Source organism: Camelus dromedarius, chromosome 5 (genome assembly GCF_036321535.1).
Source record: "Camelus dromedarius isolate mCamDro1 chromosome 5, mCamDro1.pat, whole genome shotgun sequence".
NCBI lineage: Eukaryota > Metazoa > Chordata > Mammalia > Artiodactyla > Camelidae > Camelus > Camelus dromedarius.
Window position 1 is genome coordinate 7,370,965 of NC_087440.1, and position 25,450 is coordinate 7,396,414.

Below are 25,450 nucleotides of genomic sequence, written 5' to 3' on the forward strand. Positions count from 1 at the left end.
TCCTGTGCATATGAAGCACCATGCACAAATTTTAAGTGCTCAATAAATCCTTCCTTAGTAAATGGAAAATAAAACTACTGTGAGAGCCAGAGTGACCGCTGGAGGAAACTGACATCTAAAATGGGACGAGAATGGAGTGGAGGTGCTACCATGTGCCAGGTACCCGGCTGAGCACAGCTTTGTCCCTTATCTCATTTAATCCTTTCAAAAACCCTACTAAGTAGGTGCTAATAGTATCTCCATTTCACTGATGAGGAGTCAGGGTTAGGGAAGTTAAGACATTTGCCTAAGGTCACAACCAAGTCTGGGTCTTTTCAGTACTTTACTTGTGGCCGGTCTCCCTTCCAGTCTACGACCCCCACAAGATCGAGGGCTTTCTGAGAAAACACGCAGTCGCCAGCCTGTCAGGCCGGGGCGTTTGCTGGGGAGGGAGTCGAGGCGGGGACAGCCCTCTGAGTCGCTCCGGCCCCGCCCGCTTGGTCGTTGGTGACGTCATCACGCAGGGCCCAGGCGGCGCGGCCACGTCCTTTAAATAAGGCCTTCCCCCCCGTCGCGCGCGACAGAGAGGAGTAGGGTGGAGTGTGTTTGTGTGTGGCGCGGGGATTGCGGCCCGGGCCGAGCCGCCGCGGACCACGAGGTGGGCCGGAAGGCTGCTTTGCTGCGGAGACGCTGCGGGGAGGGAGCGCAGGCGGGCGCGCTCTTGAGCGGCGGGAGGAGGGAACATGGCGGCCCCCGGGCCGGGCCTGGCCGGGCCGGGCCCCTCGGCTCCTGGTGCTGGCGCGGCCCCTCCCGCGGTTTTTTGCTCGCGGCTTTACCTCCTTTTCTGGAGCATTGTTTCTCCTTTCATCCCCTTTCCCTCAGCCATCCCTTTGCCTTCATCGGCTCTCCCGTCCCAGCCCCACACTGGGTGGAAGTGTGGGAGGTGGGTTAGGTCAGGTATCGAGAGACGACGCCTACACTTAACTGCTGGTTGCTCACATACTCTTTTTGTCCATCTGGGGTGGCAGGAGAAACACTGAGCATGCAGGGTTCATGTGCAAGCCAGATTTGTAGTCCTGATTCCTCTAAGTGAACCTGTGAATTGTCAGTTATTGGGCCTTAATCTCCTCAAAAGTGAGATTCTTCCTGAAGGATTATTGATGTCCAGAGAGCTTTTGCCCTGCGTGATTTGCCGGAATCTGCCCCGTAACAGTGTATAGCTAGGAAAACTGAAGAAAGATTTATTTTGGCAGTAAGAGGGGCGGAGGTGGGGGGTAGGAGATGGGGAGCTGAGTTAAGACATAGAACTCATGCCATATAGTGATTTAGTATATGAGCAGTGAGAGAGAACCCCATTCTTCTGGGGCTTCTATTTCTCCAGTGAGTGTCAATGACGTTCCTGGAATAAGGATCATCAGCTTCCCTGTTCTGCTGCAAAGACGTTGGGAGTATTCATCTGTCCGCTCGTTTCTCTTTTAGGTGCCCTTGTCAATTGAAGGTAGGTGTTAGGAACAGGTTCTTGTCTCCGTTAAAATACCTGGCCCAGCCAATCTCCTGCTTTTGATCTTGACCTTTTGTGTTTCCTCAGTTGAGTATAAATACTAGAGAAATCCTGTACCCTCTGGAGCCTGCACTTACTGCCAGGCAGCGAAATTGTGAACTAGAGTGAAGCAGAAATCTAGGAATATGAGCTCCATGATGGCCATGGGCGAACCAAGGCTGAACTGGTGAGTTACATTTGTTTGTAATCCCCAAAGAGGACTGAAGTGGGTCTGGTGGCTTGGTTAGGAAAGGATGGTGGCTGGCTTGGAGAGGTTTCAAGGAAACAGAAAGGGAATATAAATTCAGTGGCTTAGAATTTACCCCATCCTCATCTTCCCCTACTGAACACTTTTGAGTTAGCACTGACTGTACTTCCTCTCCTAAAATGACAACAATTCAACACTTAGATTGCCACTAGGTATAATTGTTACCGAGTCCAAGCCTGTACTTCTTGCCACATGACAGGCCAGTAAATCAAGAGAGCAGTTGTTGGGGCCAGGAATAGTGACTTTATTCGGAAAGCCAGGAGACCGAGAAGATGGACTAGTGTCTCAAAGAGTGGTCTTCCCCAACTTCGAATTCAGTCTTTTGTACTAAAAGGGGAGGGAATAAAGTTCTGGTTATGGCCAGACTGCAGAGGAGCTATGTTAATTTCTTCCTGCCTGCAGGCATTCACAGGTGGGCTTGGTTAGGATGTTTCCTCTGGACTAATCAAAGGTATTTTAGCTTAATGCTCTTTACCTGGGAAACAGGGTTCCCAGAGATGGTCCTTTAAGTATAATTCAAGCTAATAGGCAGCACCGTTTAGTAGTTAACTTGTAATAGAATACAAAGGTTTTTCCCTGTTACATACCTCAATCATGTATTTATTATTGATCTTAGTGAAGGAAAGATGTTGGAATTTTCTTGTGTTCAAGAACCTAGCACATTTCTGTACAAATAATAGACCTCTTTAAGAATAGACAAGCTTCTTTTTGTTATATTGGAATCTGTATCAAGTGATAATGTAAATGCATAGACTGTATTTTGGAAGTGTATGAAAACTTCACAAATAGAGGACTCTGTTAAGTAATACAGTGGCTTTGTATAAATCTGCCTAATGTAGGTGCTGCTTTAGATCAATGTAACATACATTTACTGAGCATCTACTCTTTGCCAGCTGAGGCGTTTGCTGGCCAAGGAGAAATCTAAAGTTACAAAAGATTACATTTATACTAAAATAGTACCTGACTCAAAGAAGATTCAATCAGTATGTGCTCCAGTATAATGGATATAGACAATAATATTGTCTATAATGATATGTAATGTGATAAATATTGCTTCAGTGGCAGTTATACTGCAATATAGAAATTTTATCAAAGTAACATGCTGTACACCTTAAACTTAGAAAATGTGACGTCAGATTTGTCAGATAAATAAATAAAGTCAATATGTACTCAGTAAGAACTTCTTTACTGCAAACAGTCTTCCCTTCTTCCAAGGAGCTCACAATCCATGAGGCGCATGACACTGTTTTTGTATGATATGCAAAAACCTTGGAATGTAATGAGATGTCACATATACAGTACCATAACAAGTAATAAGAAACTACCCTGGTGATTAGCAAATAAGACTTTTTAATTTTATCATTTATACCTTAATCATTATTTTTTGAATGAACGCCTTTAAAAACAGTAAGAAATGAGTATGGAGCAAATATGCTAGAATTTCCCATTTTAGAAATGGGCCAGCCAGAAGTTGCCATTTGATTAGGTGGTTCTGTTGTAAGTTTTAAGAAGTATGCATATTTATGCTCCTTGCCATAAAGAATGTGCTCAGATGCCACACAGATTATATGCCATTGACACTGTGAAACCAGACATGGCTTAGGGCCTTTGCACTGTATTACAGCCTTTGGAACTGTCTTTTTCTACAGAATCCTCCTAATCTTCATCCTCTCTACAGTAATGGTTCTTATCCTGTTTAATTTTTAAATTCCTTCAGTCAACCATCACTTATTAGATGCTTACTATAAGGAAAGCATTAACTATAATATGTTAGTCTGTAAGTTAATTACAATGTGGAAAATCATATATGACCTTACAGGTGGTTTCAGTAGAGGCATACCATTTATCATGTTTGCCAAGTTAACGAAAATAGTTAATCAATCTTTGTAGTGTCTCTCCGCCCTGCACGATGGTGAATGAGACAAAAATAGATTGAGAAGCACTTTCAGCAGTCAGACGTCTTAATGTTATGCCACAGAGCCTGAGGGGAGCCTTGCCCCTGACAGACCCTTTATAGGTCTTCATTCTGTTCCATCCTTAAGTCTCAAGTATCTCTGACATTTAACTGGGTACTAAATGAAAAAGCAAGGGTGATGGTTGGAACTGGAGAATTTCAGAATAGGCCTAAGTTAAAAGCTATCCAAAAAGTAAAACATCTAAACTCACACATCTGGAACATGAAATTAAAATTATTAAGAGGTTATTGTCTGGGAAGGGGATGCAGAGGACATGCAGTTATAAATTACAATTGTACCATTATGCTTCTTAATCTAGCATGAGATTTTGAATTGTTAAATTTAAGTAAATTACTTTGTTTTACAGGGATGTTTCCCCCCAAAATGGCCTTAAGACATTTTTCTCTCGAGAAAATTACAAAGATCATTCCATGGCTCCAAGTTTAAAAGAACTGTGTGTTTTATCTAACAGGTAATATGTTTGTTTACTTGGTTATTTATTTCCATATTTGACTGTTAGTTTTTCTGATAGTTGAAGTTTCACATCTATCTGTCTATATCCACTATTAAACCTTCAAGTTGTAGAAATGCAAAATTAGAAAATAGAAGAACCCAGTATTCAAAGACAGCCATTCTTAGGTATACATATATATCTTCTGAGACCTTTCTCCACACATGAACCGATGCATATTAAAACAAAAATGGAGTCACACTATAAATACTGTAAAATACTGTAAACACTGTAGAACTGTTTTGCATTTTGCTTTTTTCATTTAAAATAATATTTGGGGTATTTTATTCCCCTGTGTATTGCTCAGTCTTCTTAATGATTACACATTGCTTTATTATACAGAAATACTTTTAATTCTTTTAGCTAGCCCTACATTGCAAAATGTTTGTGTTCCTCTTTTTTCTGTAATTTTAAGCAGTAACATTGATGAACTTCTTGTAATTATTTCTATAGGATAAATTCATAGAAATTGAATTGTTTGATCAGATTCTGTAAACATTTTGTTTATTTATTTATTTTTTGGTTTTTTTTTTTTGTTTTGTGGTGTTTTTACACCACACTTTTTTAAATTGAGTTATAGTCAGTTTACAAACATTTTATATTTTGATCGATACTGCCAAATTGCCATAGAGTTTCTTCCCTCTCTGGTATGGATTGATATCAGTATTAAGTGATAGTTTTACCTTCTCACTGCTTACCTGCCTGTAACAGCTCTTCTTTCCTTTGTGGTTGGCTGTTTCTTCTTTATTGTGAATGAATCTTGAAATTAAGTAATCAGGTTTACTAGAAATGAGTGAAAATATGCCAGATGAGGAATTGTGGAGCTCCCCTAGAAGAGCTCAGTATTTACTTTCATCTTTTCTCCATTCCTTTTGCAATGGAGAGAGCATATTTCCAGGCTTTGCATGAATCCCTCCCATTTACTTTCTTATGTCTTCTCTCATTTATACTTAGATGTCTTTAAAGATTTGTATATGCTTGCTGGGAGGAAATGAGGGACAAAAAAGCTACAAAACATACAGAAAACAGCAAAATAGCATTACTTAGTCTTTCCCTATCAGTAATTACTTTAAATGGATTAAACTCTCCAGCCAAAAGGGATATTGGGAGAATTGGTTTAAAAACAAGATTTAGAAAAAAAAACTTGACCTTTACTGCACATCCTTCTATACTTGCATTCACCGCACACCCCACTCTAATCTGCCTTCTGTGGTCGCTAGTCTACTAAAACTGTTCCTCTCAACATCACCAGTGAGCTCTTGACTATGGAAATATCTCACTCTCCTTGTTCTCTGGATGACCGTGGTATTTTTCAGTGGAATCAATTAATTGCCACCATTGATATTCATTTAGGTTGTTTCCATTCCTTTACTATTACAAACAGTGAGCATCCTTTTTATACATATGCTCGTATAAGGATAAGTTCCTGTGAAAGGAGGGTGTGTGTGTGTTTTATCTTTATAGACACTGCCAGATTGCTATTAAAAACACTGAAGAAGCAGGTGCTTTTTGATTCGATCGGATGAATAGATAGGTTCACGTAAAGGCAAGCAGAAGTTGTATTAAAAAGACAGTTTTAAAAAATAAGTATTTTAAAGAGGCAAATTCAGGAGCAACATTTATTGCCAAAGGGCTTGAGTATGATGTTTTTGCCAATACCAACTACAGAAAGTTAAAACAGTGGACCTCTTATCAATGTGAATCTATGGACAGTTTTCAAAAGCTTTTTCTGTTGCTCAGCTTGTAACAATGTCTTGGGGATAACCAACTTCTTAAAACTTACTACCAATTAAATAAAGAATTGCCTTTGTTTATCTGAATCAAAGAATGCCTACCAGTTCTAGTGTCCTGGGATTTAGTGTGCATATGTCTTTACCTTTAAAAAATTTTTTTAAAAATTTTTCATCATTTTACTAGCCTTTATCTCTGTCTCACTTTTTTCAGACTAAGAATTTCTAATATTAATCTTATTCATCCTGCTGCTGCTTCTTATTGTAATGTTTTTTCTGAGTTGGGTTCTTGTCAGCATATCCCAAGTGTGGGTTGTAGTTTGAAACATGTAAGGGAGAGGATGTCTGCTGGTAGCTGAGTACACCTAATTCCTAAAATCTTTTTTTCTTAGAATACTGCCGATTTTTTAGATTTCTATGTAGTACAAAATACTTCATTAGTATAATATACCTTTTAGTATGGGAGCAATAAAGGCACAAGTCACTGATGTATGTTTCTAGTCTTTTTTTGCTAACCTGTAGTTTTATTACAGTAAGAACAAATTTTTCAGACTGTATGAAATTACCACTGTTTTCTTAATGGAAAAACTAGGAATAATGTAAATTTTTTACTAGCCCTAATTTTGCATTTTTTGTGTTCTGTAAATAACATATTTGGGAAAATATTGATACTTCTAATTATGCTACTTTAAACAGTATGAGGCTTTTATTCAATGCTTCTTCTTCCACAATAAGGTCAAAATTTGCCTTTTTGAAAATTATTTTCTGATTGTAGGACACCTATAACTGAGTTTTAAGCCAACAAAGGGGAAAGTAGCTTCAAATACAAAAAGAAGAAATTTTAATGTGTTTAATACAGAAAAGTAAATCCAATTCAGGAGGTACAGGTAGACTTTAGATGGAGGCTCAAATCACCATTTCCAAATGCTACTTAAAGAATCTACCCAAACCAGAAGACTTAAAGCATAGGAGACTAAAAGTTTTGAATTCTGCCTTTTTTCATAGAAACTTTAATTTTTAGAAGAATGGGTAGTTGACAAAATGAAGGGGGAAAACTTCAAACCATCAACTGAAATAAAATATAATGCTATAAAATGTGGGTAGAGAAACCCTGTCAGATGTTTTTGGCTTGCACCCTGATGAAGATTTTGACAGCACTGCACACGGAAATGATCTTGATGTGCTGCCATTTCATTCCTTGCTGGATGTAGCCAATTTAAACTGCTAGAATTTCTTGACATTCCTACTTTGGCATATCTGAGTCAGCATCTTGTTGCTGCAGCAGCTTAATTAAATTTGCCAGTTTGTGCCACAAGGACAGACATGTTCTCATATTCAGAGAGACAGCTGTGAAGCAGTATTGTTAAAGAGTTGCGGACACAATGCTGTTAGGTTTGAATAGCTCTCAAGACATTTTCTAGTGAGAAATCAATTTGCTGTAATACATTTCTCCCAAGATCAGCAGTTAACATTCATTTTGTTAACCTAAAATATGCTTATTTTTATGCAGTTATTGGAGAAACTTTAGTAGCTAAGTATGTCTTCTTTCACCTGTGTTATTTTCAGAGCCCATCTAAGCATCCTTATTTTAATTTCCAAAATTCCTTTCCCATTTACTAACCTGCTCTCTTGATTAGTTTTCCATCTAGAGTTTAGCTCTCAAAGAGTAGTCTTGAATATTTTGCCTTATTTTTGGGTCCTAAGTCTTTTTTTCTAAAGAATTTTGGAATTTTTACAATATTCTTCTAGAATTGTAAAGTTGATTTAAAACAAATAAGTGGTAGTTTTGGATGGATTTTAACTCACCTTTTGTCCAGACATGAATCTGGATTGTTATTTCTCAAATTTATCAGGCTGAAACTGTGCTACTCTGCGTAACAAATGTTAATAAGGTATAAGACACCTTGTTTACTTTGAATTAAAATAGTAGGCACAGACATAACATTTTAAAATAATGTTCGAGATATAGAAATCTGAAATAAAAGGAAAATAATTTATATTATGCTATGTACTGTAGTAGATACTGCTGCACTAGAAAATATAATGAAGTAGTCGCATGCACTAGCTAAAATGAATAATACTGGATTTAAGAGAAATAATAATAAACTTCCATAAGAGAATCATAAGAAAAAAAAAGAATGATGTGCATTGTTAGGATAAGTAATAACAGACCACACTTAACTTGTATATGATAAGAGAAAGCCTGAAAGGACCTTTGAAAATTGTATAGGAAACTACCATACATTATAGAAATGTAGTTTTCCTCATCTCTGAATTCCTTTAATTCTTCTCATATTTGGGACAACCCAAATGCCGCCACAGGCTTCCAGAATGCCCTGAGGGGAAATACTGTTAAGACTGAAAAACAATGGTCTGAATATTTCTTTCCTTTCCCCTTTCTCCCTATTACTCTCTGATTTTGCTGCCCTTAGGATTCTTCACCTATTAAATATGTTCAGTTTGGAACTTGAAATCTCCATAGTTACATTGTATTGACGCACATATTTACTTTTCTTTCTTCCTCATTCTTTTGCCTGATCCACTTGATTGTAAGGTCCTACAGGGTAGAGTGGTATTGAGCTCAGTGCTGGTTGTATGTCTAGTACCCAGCATAGCACTGGCACATGGTAGTCACTCAAAATAATCATTAATGAATGGAGGAATGAAGAATGAATCAATAGACATTCATTCTTTCATTAGTTTTCCTTCCTCTTGGGTTATTGTTGTTACTTATGTAGAACCAAATCAGAGAGAACAGTTACTGTGGTGGAAATTACAGTTGTAAAGGCTAAGGAATATAATTTAGTGAGTGTGTGTACTTTAAAATTGTCTTATCAAAAATGTATATTACAACAATGAATGGCAGGAATAGAGACAGATTATGAACAAGATAAGCAGTTTGTACTTACATACCTTAATTGGGGTAGTAAGGTGATTTTTTTTTTAAAAATTGGGGATAGTGTTTCATAAACAATATGGTAACATATTCTGTTACTAGCTACTCACTAGCTACTCACTACTTTCCTCTAGTGCATTTAATTATCAATATGCCAAGCTTTCTCTTTTATATCCATATGAAACATAAATACATTTCCATAGACTCAGCCACATGCATGAGTGATAGTGGATTATACAACTTTTCTAAAACCACTGTTGCTTCCATAAAATATATCACAGTGTTAGAATGTCTTTTTAATTCTTGAGATAATTAAAGTGGAGAAAACCAGAAAATTAGAATATCTGTGAATTTGTGAACTGCAGGTTTGTGACCCCATCACATCCTGCCCTCAGTGGCTTTTGTTCACCGCATTAACTGATACATCTTACTGAAGAATTTAAGTATTAAAAAACAACTTGCATTGCAATACAATGTAAACACAAAATACCTGCATATATAATTGGCAAGGGTGATTTACCTATCTTAAGTAGAGGGAAAAAACTTCCAAATTGAAAAACTTGTCTGAGAATTATGCCTCTTCCTCTCCATCAGATAATTGAAGGTAGGCTTGTAAAGTGATCCTATCCTGCAGAATACTGAATTTACACCAAATGGCGAAACATCAAAATGCAGGTGGTGGAGTTAGATATAATCCAGAATTCACTGTGTTAATCATTCTGTATTCTCCCTGGTGATTGAGAATCATGAAGTTTCATGATAGTAATCTTCCTGTGAAAAGCACGTATTTGTAAACTGTATTTTTTTTTCCAGACGTGTAGGAGAAAATTTGAATGCCTCAGCAAGTTCTGTAGAAAATGAGCCGGCAGTTAGTTCAGCAACTCAAGCAAAGGAAAAAGTTAAAACCACAGTTGGAATGGTTCTTCTTCCGAAACCAAGAGTTCCTTATCCTCGTTTCTCTCGTTTCTCACAGAGAGAACAAAGGAATTATGTGGATTTGTTGGTTAAATATGCAAAAACTCCCGCAAACTCTAAAGCTGTTGGAATAAATAAAAATGACTATTTGCAGTACTTGGTATGTATTCTATTCTTTGGCTTCAGTTAAAAAAATTTTTTTTAAGTTAGGAAATAATTTAAATTTGCTTTTATGCTTTTAGGTGCAGTCATATTAACAAAAATGGAAAATATAAGGAGTTTAATTAGCAACATTGGTGCTTTAATTCTATTGTTGATTCTGTTATAGTTCAGGCATTTTGTTCTAGTTGAGTGTATTTCACTCCAGTTCATATTAAGTACTAGCAGTAGAACTTTACATTGCTCATTGAACCAGTTTTAAATTTTTGTTTATTACTCTATGTAGTTTACAAATTCTTGATTATATATGATCCTGTGCTGAACACCTTTGTTGCAAAGTCTTTTTTTCATATCTATGATTGTTTCCATGAGATAAATTCATAAAAATATAATTGCCAGATCAAAAACTGTACATATTTTTAAGGCTGTGATCTGCAGTTACACATGGGTAAGTTGTTCTGCAAAAAGTTTAAACCAATTTGTATGTATCACTCTTGTATGAAAGGTTTTTTAAAAATGTCTTTTCTAATACTGAATGTTACCTTTTTTTTTTTTTCCCTTAACGGAGGCACTGGGGATTGAATTCAGGACCTCATGCACGCCAAGCACGCGCTCTACCACTGAGCTATATCCCCCACCTCCAACAATGAATGTTACCTTTTTTGCCTCTAATTTAATACAGAAAAAATGTTGATCTCTTGTCTTACATTAATTTACAGTGGTTATTAATGAAAATAAGCATTTCCCATGTGTTTATAAGCCATTTCTATTTCTTCTTTTGTAACTTGCCTATTCATGTGTTTGCTTATATTTCCATTTAGGTGTTTGTGCTTTTTTATGTTAAGAGCATTTTATAAAATAAGCTTATTTCCTAAGCCCATATTGTATTATTAATCATTAGCTTATCTCTTTTTGTGAAATTAGCTTTTTCTTTGTGATTTGTGTTTTGGATATGATACTTTGTAAGTCCAAATTATTAGAGTAATGTTTGAGAAGTGATTGTTTGTAACCAACTTCTTATTCCAAGACATGTCTACTTTTTTAAAAATCAGGATATGAAAAAACATGTGAATGAAGAAGTTACAGAATTCCTAAAATTTTTGCAAAATTCTGCAAAGAAATGTGCACAAGATTATAATATGCTTTCTGATGATGCTCGTCTTTTCACAGAGGTAAAAAAAAATCACATTTACTTAAACTGCCAAATAATAGACAATAGCAGCATTAAAAAATTTGTGATGATCCTTCCAAAAGCATGTGGAAATATTAATATTATCAAATTAGAAATTAAATTATATGGAGGTCTTTATTCATTATGTATTTAAATAGTAGTAGTACTGACTCTTCAAAATCATATACTGTAGTGTTTTTATATTTTTTCTTTTAATAATTCAGCCTACTGTAAGTGACTTGCATTTACTCGAATGGATGGTTTGATCTGATGCGCTGATTTCCCTTGTGAGAAAATGGAGTTTAAAGAGTTTTCTTGGTCCTTAAAAATCTGAATGGTTCTTCAGAACCTAGTCACATAAATTTGTATTTATTATCTCCATGGTAGCTCGCCACCACATGATAAATTTCATCAAATAATTCTTGGATACTTAAATTATTCATGCACATTTATTAGCAAAGTGTGTAAATCACTCTACCTTATAACCGACCATTGTTCAGTGGGCACAGGAGAGATTTAGAATATACTACTTAAATAGTAAGTATTAATAGTGGAGTAGTAGTAGAATTCATCTATAAACACCAACACCTGCCTGAATTATTTTTAAGCCTTTAAAACCAGTCACTATACTAAACAGTGTGATACACTTAATAGTATTGAACTCCGCACTTAAAAATGGTTCAGATGGTAGGTTTTATGTGTTTTACCACAACTTAAAAAAAAATGTTTACTATAAATCGGAGGACAGCAGAGGATATTAGTTTTACTTTTTTTAAGACACTTTTTAAGGTGAAATTTTGTTGTTAATATGAAACAAATGATTCTTCTAAATAAAAAGAAGAATTTCATTTTTATTTAATCTGAACCTAAGTATGATACACTCAAACGGAGTTTCATATTTCTCCATATGGGAAAGGAACTGTAGCTGTTCCTACTGTAATAGTGCCTATGAAAGGACCAGAATGATGGTTTTAGAACATAAATCACATCCCCTCATTTTGCTGGTTTCAAGTGGCTTCTCATCTTACTCAGAAAGAGACAGTCTTTACAGAGTTCTGCAGTGCCCTACATGATCCTGCCTCCTCACCCGCCATCCCTACCCCCAAGCCAACTACATCTTCTACACACCTCCTCTCAGTTGCTCCACTGCAGCCTACGGGCCTCTTTTGTTTTTTTGAATACTCCAAGCATGGTCCCGCCTTTAGCCCTTCCCATCTTTCTGGCAAGCTGTTCCCCAGATACCTGCATGGATTAGTTCTTTGATTTCTTTAAGTCTCTCTCTGTTCAGATGCCAACTGTCAACGAGGATACTCCTAATTACCCTGTAAAAAGTAGCATCACCCTCAGTGTTCCTTTTACCATGTTTTATTTTTGTTTATTGCCTTTCTCCACAATACCTGTATGTAAGTACTGTTTGTGCACTGTTGTGTTCCCAGTGACTTGAATAATGCCTGGCACACAGTAAGTGCTTAATATAATTACTTGTTAAATGCATATAAAAATGTTTGTTAACAGTACATTATTTGGTAGCTAGCAATCAGCATTGTCTGGTTTTTTTAGCCATATTGACTTGGCAGTACACGGCCTCTAGTTACATTTCATATCTCCACCACAAAGACTCACTGATTTTTTTTTTATTTTATTGTTTAAAAAATTGTATATTATGAAATGTGATGTAACTGTGCAGAAGTATTTAGAGCAAATATATACAGGTTAACCAGTAATTATATAGTGAACACCTATCTGACTCTCTTCCAAGTCAAGAAATAAAACAATACCAGTAACCTAGAAGCCCCCTGTGTGTCCCTCCTAGATAATGACATTCTCCCTTACTGAAAAGATAATCACTACGCCAGGTTTGATGTTGAAAATTTCCATGCCTTTTAAAAATGTTAAATTTTTTTGGTAGTTCAAGCTTTCTTTTGCTTGTTTTTGAATTTTATGTGAAGAGAATTCTTTTGTTCTTCTATGTGAACAGAATTCTTCCTCCTTTTACTTGGTGGTATTTTTGTGAGATTCATATGTATGTATATGTGTAGTTGTAGTGCATTCATTTTCATTTCTGTATATTTATTACATTATATCAATAAACTACAACTTAATTCTGTTAATCAAAATACGGGCCATTTCCAGTTTGGAGCTTATCCTAAGCAGTGCTCCTATGAAAATTCTCATTCACATCTCCTGGTACACGTGAGCACACATTTCTCCTGGGTATATGGCTAGGAATGGAATGGAATTACTGGGCTGTAGAGTCTGCATATTTTCAACTTTAACAGATAACGTTAGACTGTTTTTCAAAGTGGTTGTGCCACTTCACGTTCTACCCAACAGTGTTTGAGAATTTTTTACTCCATATCCTCAACAATTGATACTTAAGTCATTTTAGTTTTAGCCAGTCTAGAGGATAAGGTGCCATAGATATAATAAGGCTATAAACCTTTTCCTATGCTTTTTGGTCCTTTCTTGTGAACTGACTGTAGATGTCTTGCCGTTTATTCTACTAGATTTTCCATCTTTTTGTTACTGATATGTGGGGTATGTGAGGGGGTTGTATATTCTAAACACAAACGTTTTATGGGTTTTACAGTAGTCCCCCCTTAATCTCAGTTTCATTCTCCTGAGTTTCAGTTGTTCATGAATGGAAAATTCCAAAAGGAAATAATTCATAAGTTTTAAATCACACACCATTCTGAGTAGCAAGTCTTCTATCATGAAATTATGAAGAAGGAAAAAGAAACTTGTGTTTTGCTGTCACACCTCAAACTGCAAAAGTTATAGCCATCTCACATAAGTGGTTAGTTAAGACAGGAAAGACATTAAATGAAATATTTTGAGAGAGAGACCACGTTGACATAACTTTTATTACAGTGTATTGCTATAATTGTTCTATTTTTATTTTTCATTAGTTATTAATCTGTTTCTGTGCCTAACTTATAAATTAAACTTTATCATAGGTATGTATCAATAGGAAGTAATACTCGATTTTATCGGTGATTTCAGGCATCCCCTGAAGGTCTTGGAACATATCCCCTATAGATAAGGGGGATTGCTGTATACATTGAAAGTTTTTTGTTTTATTTGACAAAACAATTTCTTTTAACCTGCGGGTTCCCTTTCATCTTTTTTTCCCTTAAACTTTATCTCTTCAAGAACTTGGACAATTTGACCTGTAAAGTTTCCTGTAGTCTAGATTTTGATGATTACCTATTCATGGTAGTGTTCAAGCATGTTCCTCTTTCCTCTGTATTTCTTATACATTGTCAGTGATCAGAATTAGTCTAATCACAGGGATGGAACACATAGATGGTGGTGTATTCTTTAATCAGGTGGCACATAACACCTGATTGTTTCTTTTTTGTGATGTTAGAGCTGTTGATGCTCAATGCCTAGATTCATTCATTCTCTAGGGCTTGCAAAATTTTAAGATTCTGATTGCATCATTTATTTTTGTTTATTGGTTAGAGTATCTTTAAGATACAGTTTTCCTCACCTCCTCTTTGGCTTCCCAGTTCGTGTGGCAGAAAACATGCTAGATTCTTGCCCTTCATATACCAGTTTTGAAAAAATTAATAGATTCCTTCTTACTTTACAATGGTGATGGGTATTTTTTAAAAACACTATTATTGAATCATGAAATTAAACATACTAGGAGGGTTATAGTCCACTACAGTTACCCTCTTAGAAGTTCAAATAATACCAACTTTGCCCAGCGACAGACTGTTCATATAGGCTTTTGAGTCCCTCATTTGAGGCTCATTTTGTACACTTCCTGTCCCAGCCGTGGAATCAGCCATTTTTTGGAGCCTTTATTTCTTTTAGGGAAATGGTATTTTAAGACTATAATCTGGGTAGTGGGGATGCTCATTGCTCCTGTGTTGATCATTGTTTCTGGAATATTTCAGTAGATGGAGCTAGAAAAAATATGTTTAAATTAAAAATACCATGTGAGTCTCATTTGCTTTATCCCACATTATACTCACTACAACCTCAGAATAACAATACTACCAATCAATAGAATTTCTGAGAACAGTTTGAAATTTTTTCATATGTTCTGCCCATTCTCCCCTACTTTTTTAAAAAGTTTTACATCTTTATTATTAGAGCATATAGCCATTACATACTAAATAACTCTCCCTTTTGATCCACATTTAATTTTAAATGAATCTTGCTGAGGTGTAATTTATATACAGCAAGTATCCATTTTAAGTGCATGTCAATGAGTCTTGGCAGGTGTGTACATCTGTGTAACCATGACCACAGTCAGGATACATGGAGTATTTCTATCACACTGAAAAGATCTCTGTGCTGCTTTCCATCCATGGCATTAGGAAACCACCAGTTTGCTTTGTTACCATAGATTAGATTTGCCGTTTTTAGATTTTCATGAAAATTAAATCGCACACAGTGTACTGTTTCGTGTCTGACTTCTTTTAGTCAGCATTTTTGAGATTCATCCACATTGATGCAGGTATCCATAATGTGTTCCTTTTTATTCCTTTTTGTTTTAGTGCATGGTTGTACCAGAATTTGTTTATCAATTCACCTGTTGATAGGCACTTGTGTTATTTCCAGTTTGGGGCAATTATGAATAAAACTATTATGAATATTCTTGCACAAGGGTTTTGGGGGGCATATGTCTGCATTTTTCTTGGGTATGTAGCTAAGTGTCCTATTTATAGATCATATGGCAAGTGTACAAAGTTAAGTTTTATTAGAAACTGCCAAACTTTTTCATAGTAGATGTTCCATTTTACAGTGGAACTAGCAAGAGTTCCAGTTGCTGTACATTTCAGATAACACTTAGCATTGTTAATCTTTTTAAATTTTAGCCAACCAAATGGTGTGTATTGGTGGCTCCTAGTTTTAATTTGTAATTCCCCAAAGAGCAACGATGTTTGAACATCTTTTTGTGTGCTTATTGGCTTTGTATATGTTCTTTTGTGAAATGCATGTTAAAATCTTGCTAATATTATTGCTTTTTATTTTTATTGAGTCTTGAAAGTTCTTTATGTATTCTTAATACAAGTCTGTTATGTTTTCTCCCAGTTTGTGGCATGGTTTTAAATTTTTTAAATAGTCTGTCTCAACAGAATTTTAATTTTAGTGAAGTCTAATTTTTCAAAATGTTGTATAGTTGTTACTTATATGTGTTCTAGCACACAAATATTTGCCAGCCCCAGTTGGTTCTCATCTGGGGTCACTTTTATTCCTTTACTCCTGCCCACTCCCCAGCCAGGGGACTTCAGCAGTGTCTAGAGATATTTTTGATCATCACAACTGGCAGAGCACTACTGGTGTCTACTGGCTGGAGACCGGGGATGCTGCTGTTATCCTAAAATGCATGTGACATCCCTCACTGCAAAGAATTGTGGAGCCCCAAATGTCAGCAGTGCTTGTGTGGAGAAACCCTGATCTAGAGATTTTATAGTTTTAACTTTTACGTGAATGTCTTTTTTCATTTCAAGTTATTTTTTGTGCAAGATATGAGGTTTCTAGTTGTTCGAGCATAGTGATTCCCTATGGAGAGTGATTTTGCCTGCTACTAGACATTTAGTAATGTCTAGAGACATTTTGGGTCGTCAGAACTGAGGAAGAGGTGCTTTTGGCATCTAGTAGGTAAAGTCAAGAATGTTGCTGAATATACTCCAGTGTACAGGATGGCTCCCCCCCCAACCACAAGGAGTTATCTGGTCTAAAATGTCGGTTGTGCCAGTGTTGAGAAATCGCCTTGCACTATTGGCTGAAAAAGCTATTTTTTTCTGTCATTGCATTCCCTGTCACTATTGATGTGTTGGTCAGTTTCCTGACTCCAGTCTCTTTCATTAATCAATCTATCTGTCTTTGTGCCTCTATTACCAGGTCTTGTAGTAAGTTTTGAAACCACATGGTGGAAGTCCTGCAACTTTGTTCTTTTTCAAATGTTTGCTTGTTTTGGTTCTTTTTGGTTCTTTGCATTTCCATGAAAATTTTGGAATCAGCTTGTCAATTTCTACAAAAAAGCTAAGTGGACTTTAACTGGGATTGCTTTGAATCTATAGACCTTGTATTTCACAAATACTACTTAAAATGATGTTTAGCTAGACTGCCTTTTGTTTTTAAATAAAATCTGACCGTCTCTTGCAATTTAATTAGAAAGTTGAGTCATTTGCATTCATTGTGATAATTGATGTATATGGACCTGTTTGATTTCTATTTGTCTTTTTCTAAACTTCTTTCTTTTACTTCTTCTAAGGGGATTGACTCCCCCCCTCTTCCTTTTTTTCTCTTTATTGATATAGAATTTATGCATTTTTGTTGTTGTTCTCTTAGTGGTTACTCTTGAATTTTCACAGTGAATTTTTTCCTCATTGAATTACCTTGTCACCATTGACCTATGGGTAAATTTCTCAATTCTGTTGTGTTCTAATAATCTGTGTATCAACAGAGACCATGGAGCATTTTGTCTCTTACCACTTTCCTCCTCACTGATGATGTTTTAATGCTGTCTCTTTTTTAAACCTTTTTTATATGACAGTGTTTGTCTTCCTTTACAAATTTGGACTGTTTTTTGGCTTTTCATTTCCTCTTTTCAAATCTACATTCTGAGATTCTTATTATTACTGAAATGGTATATGTTCTAGATGTTCCTTTGGTGAAGGTCTCTTGGTGATGAACAGTCTTCTTTTTTGTTTACCTGGAAGTAGTTTTATTTTTTCATTCTCGTAAGATAGTTCTACTCCATGCACAGTTCTAAGTTGACAGTTTATTTCTCAACATTTGAAGATATAATGTTACTTTTCCTGACTCATTATTATTACTGAAAAGGATGCTGTCTGTTTAACTGTCATTTCTTTTAGGGAATATGTGTTTTCTCTCTGACTGCTCTTTATTTTTGGTGTGTTACACTTTCATTACAATGTACTTTTTTTTTTTTTTTTAGTCCTCCTTGGTTCATTGGTTTCTTGTATCTGTAGATTCAAATCCATCATGAGTTCTTAAAAAATTTCAGCCATTTTCAATTACTGCTTCCCCTTCATTTTCCCAACTCTCTTCCCAATTCCCACATTTCCTTGGTTTCAGTCTGCCTTCCGTTTCTCTTTTCTTGGTGTGGTAGTGTATGTAACATAAAATTTAGTGTTTTCACTACTTTGAAGAATAGTTCGGTGGCATTAAATACTCTCACACTTGTCAAGGGATTTTCATCATCTGTCTCCCAAACTTCTTCACATTCCAGAACTGAAACTCTGTACCCATTAAGTAAAACTCATCATTCCCTCTCCCCTAAGCTCCTGGCAACCACCATTCTGCTTTTTGTTTCTATGAATTTGGCTTCACTGGGTACCTTATATAAATAAAGTCATACAATATTTGTCCTTTTGTAACTGGCTTGTTTCACTTAGCATGTCTTCAAGATTCAATCATGCTGTAGCATGTGTCAGAATTTCCTTCCCTCTTTAAAAGATTTATTTTTAATTATGGTAAAATAATAGAAAATTTACTGTCCTAACCATTTTTAAGTGTGCAGTTCTGTAGTACTAAGTAGGTTCATGTTCGTAGCCCATCTCCAGAACTCTTCATCTTTTGAACTGAGACTCACACCTGTTTCTCTACACCTGTTTTTCCCCATATTTTCTTCCAACTCTCCAGACAGTAGGCCCAGGGTTCCCCATGACCCACCCCTACACCCAGTTTAATAATTTGGTGGAATGGCTTACAGAACTCAGGAAAGCACTTTATTTGCTACTTCCAGTTTATTATAAAGAATACGACTTAAACAGCCTAATGGAAGAAAGAGATGCATAGGGTAAGGTTTGGGGGAAGAGGCACAAGGCTTCCATGCCCTCTCCAGGCACACCACCCGCCCAGCACTTCCAAGTGTTCACCAACCCAGAAGCTTTCTGCATTCCATTGTTCGAAGGATTTCTGTGGAGATTTCATTTGGTGGGCATGCTTGATTCAATCACTGGCAGCTAGTGATTAACTCAATCTCCAGCTCCTCCCTTCCTTCAGGGAATAGAGCTAAAAGTTTGAACCCTCTCATGCTTTTGTCTTTCTGGCAACCATCCCCCATCCTGAAGCTATCTAGGGGTTTTTGGTCACTTCATTATCATAAAAAAGACATTCTTACCAGTTAGGAGATTTCAGGAACTGTGTGTTAGGAACCAGGGCAAACACCAAATACATATTTCTTGTTGTATCACACCCATTAAACAATAATTCAGTTTCCCACCTCTTCCTAGCCTGTGGCAAATACCATTCTATTTTCTGTCTCCGAATTTGTCTATTGTAGGTACCCCCATGTAAGTGGAACCATATAATGTATTTCTTTTTGTGACTGGCTCCTTTCATTTAATATAACATGAAGATTCATTCATGTTGTAGCATGTGTCAGAATTTCCTTCCTTTTTAAGGCTGAATAAATATTCCGTTGCATATATATGGACATTTTATTTACCCATTCATCCACTGATGGACACTTGCTTTGCTTCCACTTTTTGGCTGTTGTGCATAATGCTCCTGTGAACGTGGGTATACAAGTATCTGTTCAAATCTCTGCTTTTCTTCAACTAAATCCTCAACACTCTGCCTGATCTTAGAACTGGTTGAAGCATTTGCCCTCAGGCCATCCCACCTTTCATGGGTTTTCTTACTGCTCCCTGCTCCCGTTTCTCCTTATTCAGGGCGTTTGGGGTTTATTTATTTATGGTCCTTGGAGAGTCTTCTTGCTTTTTACCGAGCCCAGAAATGCATTAAAACTGTTAGCTGCAGTTTCCCCAGCACCTGGTGTTGTTTGGATAGGAGTGCTTTTCAGGGTACCTACTCTGCCATATTGCCAGAAGTCGTGTCTATTAAATTTTAAGTTTCAAACATGTATGATATCGTATCATATTTTTTGTTTCTGGAGCATAGTCATTTTCACCTTTCTTTGTAAAGATGTGTACATGCATGTACTTTTAGTGTACTTAACTTTCAAAATATTTTGAGTGTTAAATAACATTTCAGGCGAGTGGATAATGGGGAACAGCCTGAATCTCTTAACCTCCTTTGGTCAGTCTTACCTGTTTTTCAGAGATGAGTAGATTATTAATTTAAAAAATTTAATTAAACATATTCAATAATGATCCTTTAGTTACTTAATATCTACCTATTGTGGAGTACCTTTAATACTATATAATGTATCTAATACTAGGTATAAAACTATCTTAGATTTTACTTTGAATATTTCTCTTGCCATAAGTACTGAATTAAGTGAAACTCACTTAGGAAGCACTGTTACATCCAGCAGTTTTACCAAGAAAGATATGCCGCCTCTAACCAGAATGGTCTCTTTGTCACATAGTTCTTATATATTGCTTTACTTTGCATTTCAGAGTTTTATAATGACTTGCATAGGATGGGAGTTGTTAGGGTTGAAAGTTAACTGATAGCACAAATGAGGGGCAAAGATATTATGCAGATCTGAGTTTGCAGTTGACTAGGGTTTTTAAAAACAAACAGAACCTCTCCATGTTAACCCACATCTGCCTTAATTGCAGATAATATCCTAAATTAAATATCAAGGTTGGTATTGAAAAGCGTAGAAGTGAGGGGGAAATGTGAAAGATAGTGGAGAGTGAGGATTAAAGAAGGGGAGAAGAGGATGAGAAACTGTAGATGAAAAGATGTACTAGAGTAGTGTTATTTGTGCCCTGACATATTTTATAAATGAATGCAAAGGGGATATGGATATATAGATATGCTTATTGCTAAAAGCTTTTGTGAGCTAGAAGATATTCTAGAAGGTTAAGACTAAGATTCATTGACAGCAGAATCAAAAAGCACGTACAGTTGGCCCTTCATATCCATGAGTTCCACATCATTGGATACGGAGGGCTGATAGTAGTATACTATTTCATATAAGGGAGTTGAGCATCCTTAGATTTTGATATCCATGGAGGATTCCAGAGATACCGAGGGACAACTGTGTATCTTAGAAGATAATGTAGTATGTGTGGGTTTTTATTATAACTCCCCTGTCCCCTCCCAAACTATTGTGCTTCTTTGAGGTATGTATGTGTTATCACAAGTGGCATACATTCTGCTCGGGTAAAACTGAATTTCCTTCCCGTTACAGTTCCTTATAAGTCATTAATATTTTGAAAACATTTTGAGAGAAGAAAATACTAAATATTCCATCATTTGAATTAGTTATAACATTTCTCATTAACTTTTTAGACTGTAGATTAGAATGACCTGTAAGATAGCTACTTCATTAATTCATTTTGGTTGGGATCTTTTTAGGATATTAAACTTATTTCTGATCATTTATATAACTGCTTTTATTGCCATAAAATGTGTTAAAATTTTCATGTGGCTCTACTTCTTTGACAGTTTCTTAAATAGCACAGAAAATATGATGTGTCTTCTCTAACTTTAAATTTTTTTATAATTACAATTTTTAGTATTACTAAATATCAGTGTTTTAAGAAATTAGGTTAAAAGAATTGTTATGAAAAATAAAGAGTTTAAATCAAATAAGGAATATACAATATGCCCAGATTGTTTGAAGTTTAGTTAATGAAATGAGGCTAATGTGTGAAATGAATAATTATATATAGTCACATGTAGCTAAATTATTTTCTTTGCATTATTAGAGAAGTACAATACAGATGAATTTCTCTTAATTTTTCTTTTTAAGCAAATTTTGAAAGCTTGCATTGAACAAGTGAAAAAGTATCCAGAATTCTATACGCTCCATGAAGTCACCAGCTTAATGGGATTCTTCCCATTCAGAATAGAGATGGGATTAAAGTTAGAAAAAACTCTTCTCGCATTGGTAAGGTTAACATATGAAAATAAAAATTACTTTTGTCTGAAACATTATTTGTATTGCACATAGAAACATAATTTAAGTATATTTCAGAATTTGTGTTTGAATTTTGAACAATAATAAGATAAAACTTTTAAAATAGGCAGTACAAATGTGTCCTATTTATTTTATGAATTTTATGCCAGTACTTGATGTTTTTAAAAATATCACTGCCAATTTTATTTCTTGATTTTCTTTTTTTAGTTTCTGAATTTTTTAACGTCCCTGAATGCAAGCAGAAAGCTCTTTTTTTTTTTTTTAATAAGGGATTTTACTCATAATCGTATTGGATGTAAGTGTGTATAGATAAGATATTTCTGTTATACCCTATTATGACTTGTATTTAATAAAATGAGAGGTTAGAACTTAAAGTGGCAGGGAAAATTCCACAGCACCCTTGTCTTGGACCCTTTTTAAATATATATATATATATATATAAGGATTATCAAGTAAAACCATGAAAGTCTTCTGTCTTAAGAAGGCTCTAACTTTGACATTGCATTTAGTAGAATGACAAATTTTAACTTATAAGTTTCATATGATGAAAAGATTCTTTGGGAAAAATTCAGTATTTCTGCAATAAAACATTCTTTTTTTTTTTTTTCCTTATTTAGGGCAGTGTAAAATATGTGAAAACAGTATTTCCCTCAATGCCTGCAAAGTTGCAGCTGTCGAAAGATAACATGCCTGCCACCGAAACACCAGAACAAATCGCTGCAGCTATGCATTATGTAAGTAGGAAGGTGGTTTTGGATCTTCCTTAGTGATCTTGTGTGCCTCGTGCACAGGCGCATGTAACCTGATTGTTCTGAACTTCCCTCCCTAATCGTCTCCCTTCTTTTCATTACTTAGTCAAAGAAGTTTCCAAGAAGTATCATCAAGTAACAAGTTTTATGTTGTTTTTCAGGATATTAGTAAAGACCCAAATGCAGAGAAGCTTGTTGCAAGATACCACCCTCAGATAGTTCTAACTAGTCAATCATTATTTACCTTGTTAAATAATCATGGACCAAGCTACAAGGAACAGTGGGAAATTCCAGTGTGTATTCAAGTAATACCTGTTGCAGGTTTGTGATTTGCCATGTCAAGTAATGCTCTCAACAGAAGAATTGAAACAGTTCTATTTCACCTGTCTAAACATAGGTGGTCATTTGTCCAATACGAAAGTAAAAGTTTTGATTCAAGGAAGATATAAATTTGACAGTTACCTTCAGTTATTTTTTAAATATATAGTGCTAGTATACAATTTATAGTCATAAATGAGTTATTAGATCTACAGAACCTGTACATATGCTGGGGGCATGAGAGGTAAAGAAATAATTATGGTTTAGGGTGGCCAAAACTATGTGAAATGATGACGTTCTTCTGTCTTTCACTGAAATGAAAGGAATGTAATAGTTTATTAGACAGGGGGGTGGGAAGGGACAGACTGGGATTTCAAAATGTAGAATAGATAAACAAGAGTATAATGTATAGCACAGGGAAATATATACAAGATCTTATGGTAGCTCACAGGGAAAAAATGTGACAATGAATATATGTATGTTCATGTATAACTGAAAAATGGTGGTCTTCACTGGAATTTGACACAACATTGTAAAATGACTGTAACTCAATAAAAAATGTTAAAAAAATAATTTATTAGACAGCCTCAAATGCATGAGTTCCCAGGACTTATTTGTGTTTTATTGGAATTCAGATTAAAACAAATCTATGCTTATCAATGTAGGATAGTTTCTCTTTTGACAGTAAAATTAAATTTTACACATAAATTCTTCTGTAAAAAATATTATTCCCCTTTTATTTTTGTTCATGTTTAATAATTTTTTCATATCTTTTAGAATTAATATTATTGTACATAATTGTAGTAAATGAAAGACTATGTCTAATTAAACGAAAGTACAAATTAGAGTTAAATGTGATACATTCTCTGTGGTAAAAATTTTATCAGTTTCTGAAAGTATAATTCAAGAGGTGCTGAGGAATAATGACAGTAAAAAGCAGAAAATTCTTTGAAAAAATTGTTAGAAAGAGAATATGTTTTTCTTGCCAGTAAGATTCTCTTGCCCTTAATCTCTAAGGGACTTTAAAAAAATCTTGTAGTTCAAGGCAAATGTATGGGACGTGTGCTTCATTTTCCTATCTTATGTCCCTTGGTTTAGTAATTGTTTTGCATCCTCTTTTGTTTCGTTTTTAATGACTGCTGTAAACTAATCACCCCCATTCTTCTCTTTCTGTTTTAAGGTTCAAAACCAGTTAAAGTAATATATATTAATTCACCACTTCCCCAGAAGAAAATGACAATGAGAGAAAGAAATCAAATCTTCCATGAAGTTCCATTAAAATTCATGATGTCCAAAAACACATCTGTTCCAGTCTCTGCAGTATTTATGGACAAACCAGAAGATTATGTATCTGAAATTGATGTATGTAGTGCTTTCTTTTTGTTGTTGTTGTTGTTGTTTCTTGTTTATCCTTTTGAAACATAAAATTTTATTGCAGGTCTCTAAATCTAGTAGTTAAAAATACAGGCTTTACACTGAAACTTAAAATTGAACCCAAGCATGACTTTAGGCAACTAATTTAACCTCTCTCCGCCTCAGTCTTCTTTTTATAAAAGAAAGTTGATAATACCTACTTCATAAAATTGCTGTAAGGATTAAGTTTGGTATTTATACGTCAAAAGCTAAGCACAGTTTTTAGTATGTATGTACTAAAAACTTAATCATGGTGATGGTTTTATTTAATTGGTCTCATTCATTTTCAAAAGTTTTTGATATGAAAAGAAACAGATGAGTTTGTTTGGTGCAGAAAATATTTGGCCAGATTGTCGACCCTTTTTGGTATAAACTTAGTAGCTATGTGACTTTTTAGACAGGCTACATGATCTCGCTGTGTCTAATTTGCTCATCTGTAAGGTGGGTATGATGATAACCTAACTCACAGAATTATTTGGGATTAAATGAGTTAATACATGTAAATCATTTAGAACAATGCTTGGCACTTCGTAAATGCTAGCTTCTATTATTTTGTGTATTTTGAAATATTTTTCCATGGTTATTAAAATAAGGCATTCTGTGTATACAAAACTTCATTCATTGATTTCACAAATACTTATTAAGCAGATACTGTTAACATACTGAAGATATAACAATGAATAAAAAGGAAGTCTCTTTTCTCTCAGAGCTTACATTAGTGGCAGGGGATACAGGTAATTAAAACAATAGCGAAAAAGCAGGTAGTGATAAATGCTGTGCAGAAAAATTGAACAGGTTAAGGGGAAAAGATGGGAATGAGATTCATGAGCAAGAAGGCTTTTTTAAGAACAGGAAGAAATATGAACAAGGACTTGAAAAAAGTGAGAGAGCAAACAAAATTGAGGAAATAAAACAATGTTGTTCTTATTTCTACGTAAGAGCGCATACTATATTAACACTTTGATCGCCCACTGTGGAGCGGGTGCCCCTGAGGAAACACAGCTGTCACCCAGATTTG

At 35.4% G+C, this 25,450-nt stretch overlaps 1 protein-coding gene across 3 annotated transcripts in view; it reads left to right on the top strand.

Annotated features, from left to right (window-relative positions):
- Nucleotides 1–494: 494 nt before the first annotated feature.
- The window catches only part of ICE2 (interactor of little elongation complex ELL subunit 2), a 61,572-nt gene continuing 36,616 nt past the window's right edge, over nt 495–25,450 (top strand). For 2 of the 3 annotated variants that reach the window (XM_064485549.1, XM_031452962.2), the window contains exons 1-10: nt 523–637; nt 1,361–1,477; nt 1,568–1,706; nt 4,110–4,214; nt 9,693–9,954; nt 11,006–11,125; nt 21,785–21,922; nt 22,570–22,686; nt 22,863–23,022; nt 24,200–24,381. In XM_064485549.1, the coding sequence (XP_064341619.1) occupies nt 1,666–1,706; nt 4,110–4,214; nt 9,693–9,954; nt 11,006–11,125; nt 21,785–21,922; nt 22,570–22,686; nt 22,863–23,022; nt 24,200–24,381 (1,125 nt within the window). In that variant the 5' untranslated portion in view covers nt 523–637; nt 1,361–1,477; nt 1,568–1,665. Of the gene's footprint in view, nt 638–1,360; nt 1,478–1,567; nt 1,707–4,109; nt 4,215–9,692; nt 9,955–11,005; nt 11,126–21,784; nt 21,923–22,569; nt 22,687–22,862; nt 23,023–24,199; nt 24,382–25,450 lie in introns of all 3 variants that reach the window. The other variant, XM_031452963.2, reaches the window with a different exon arrangement.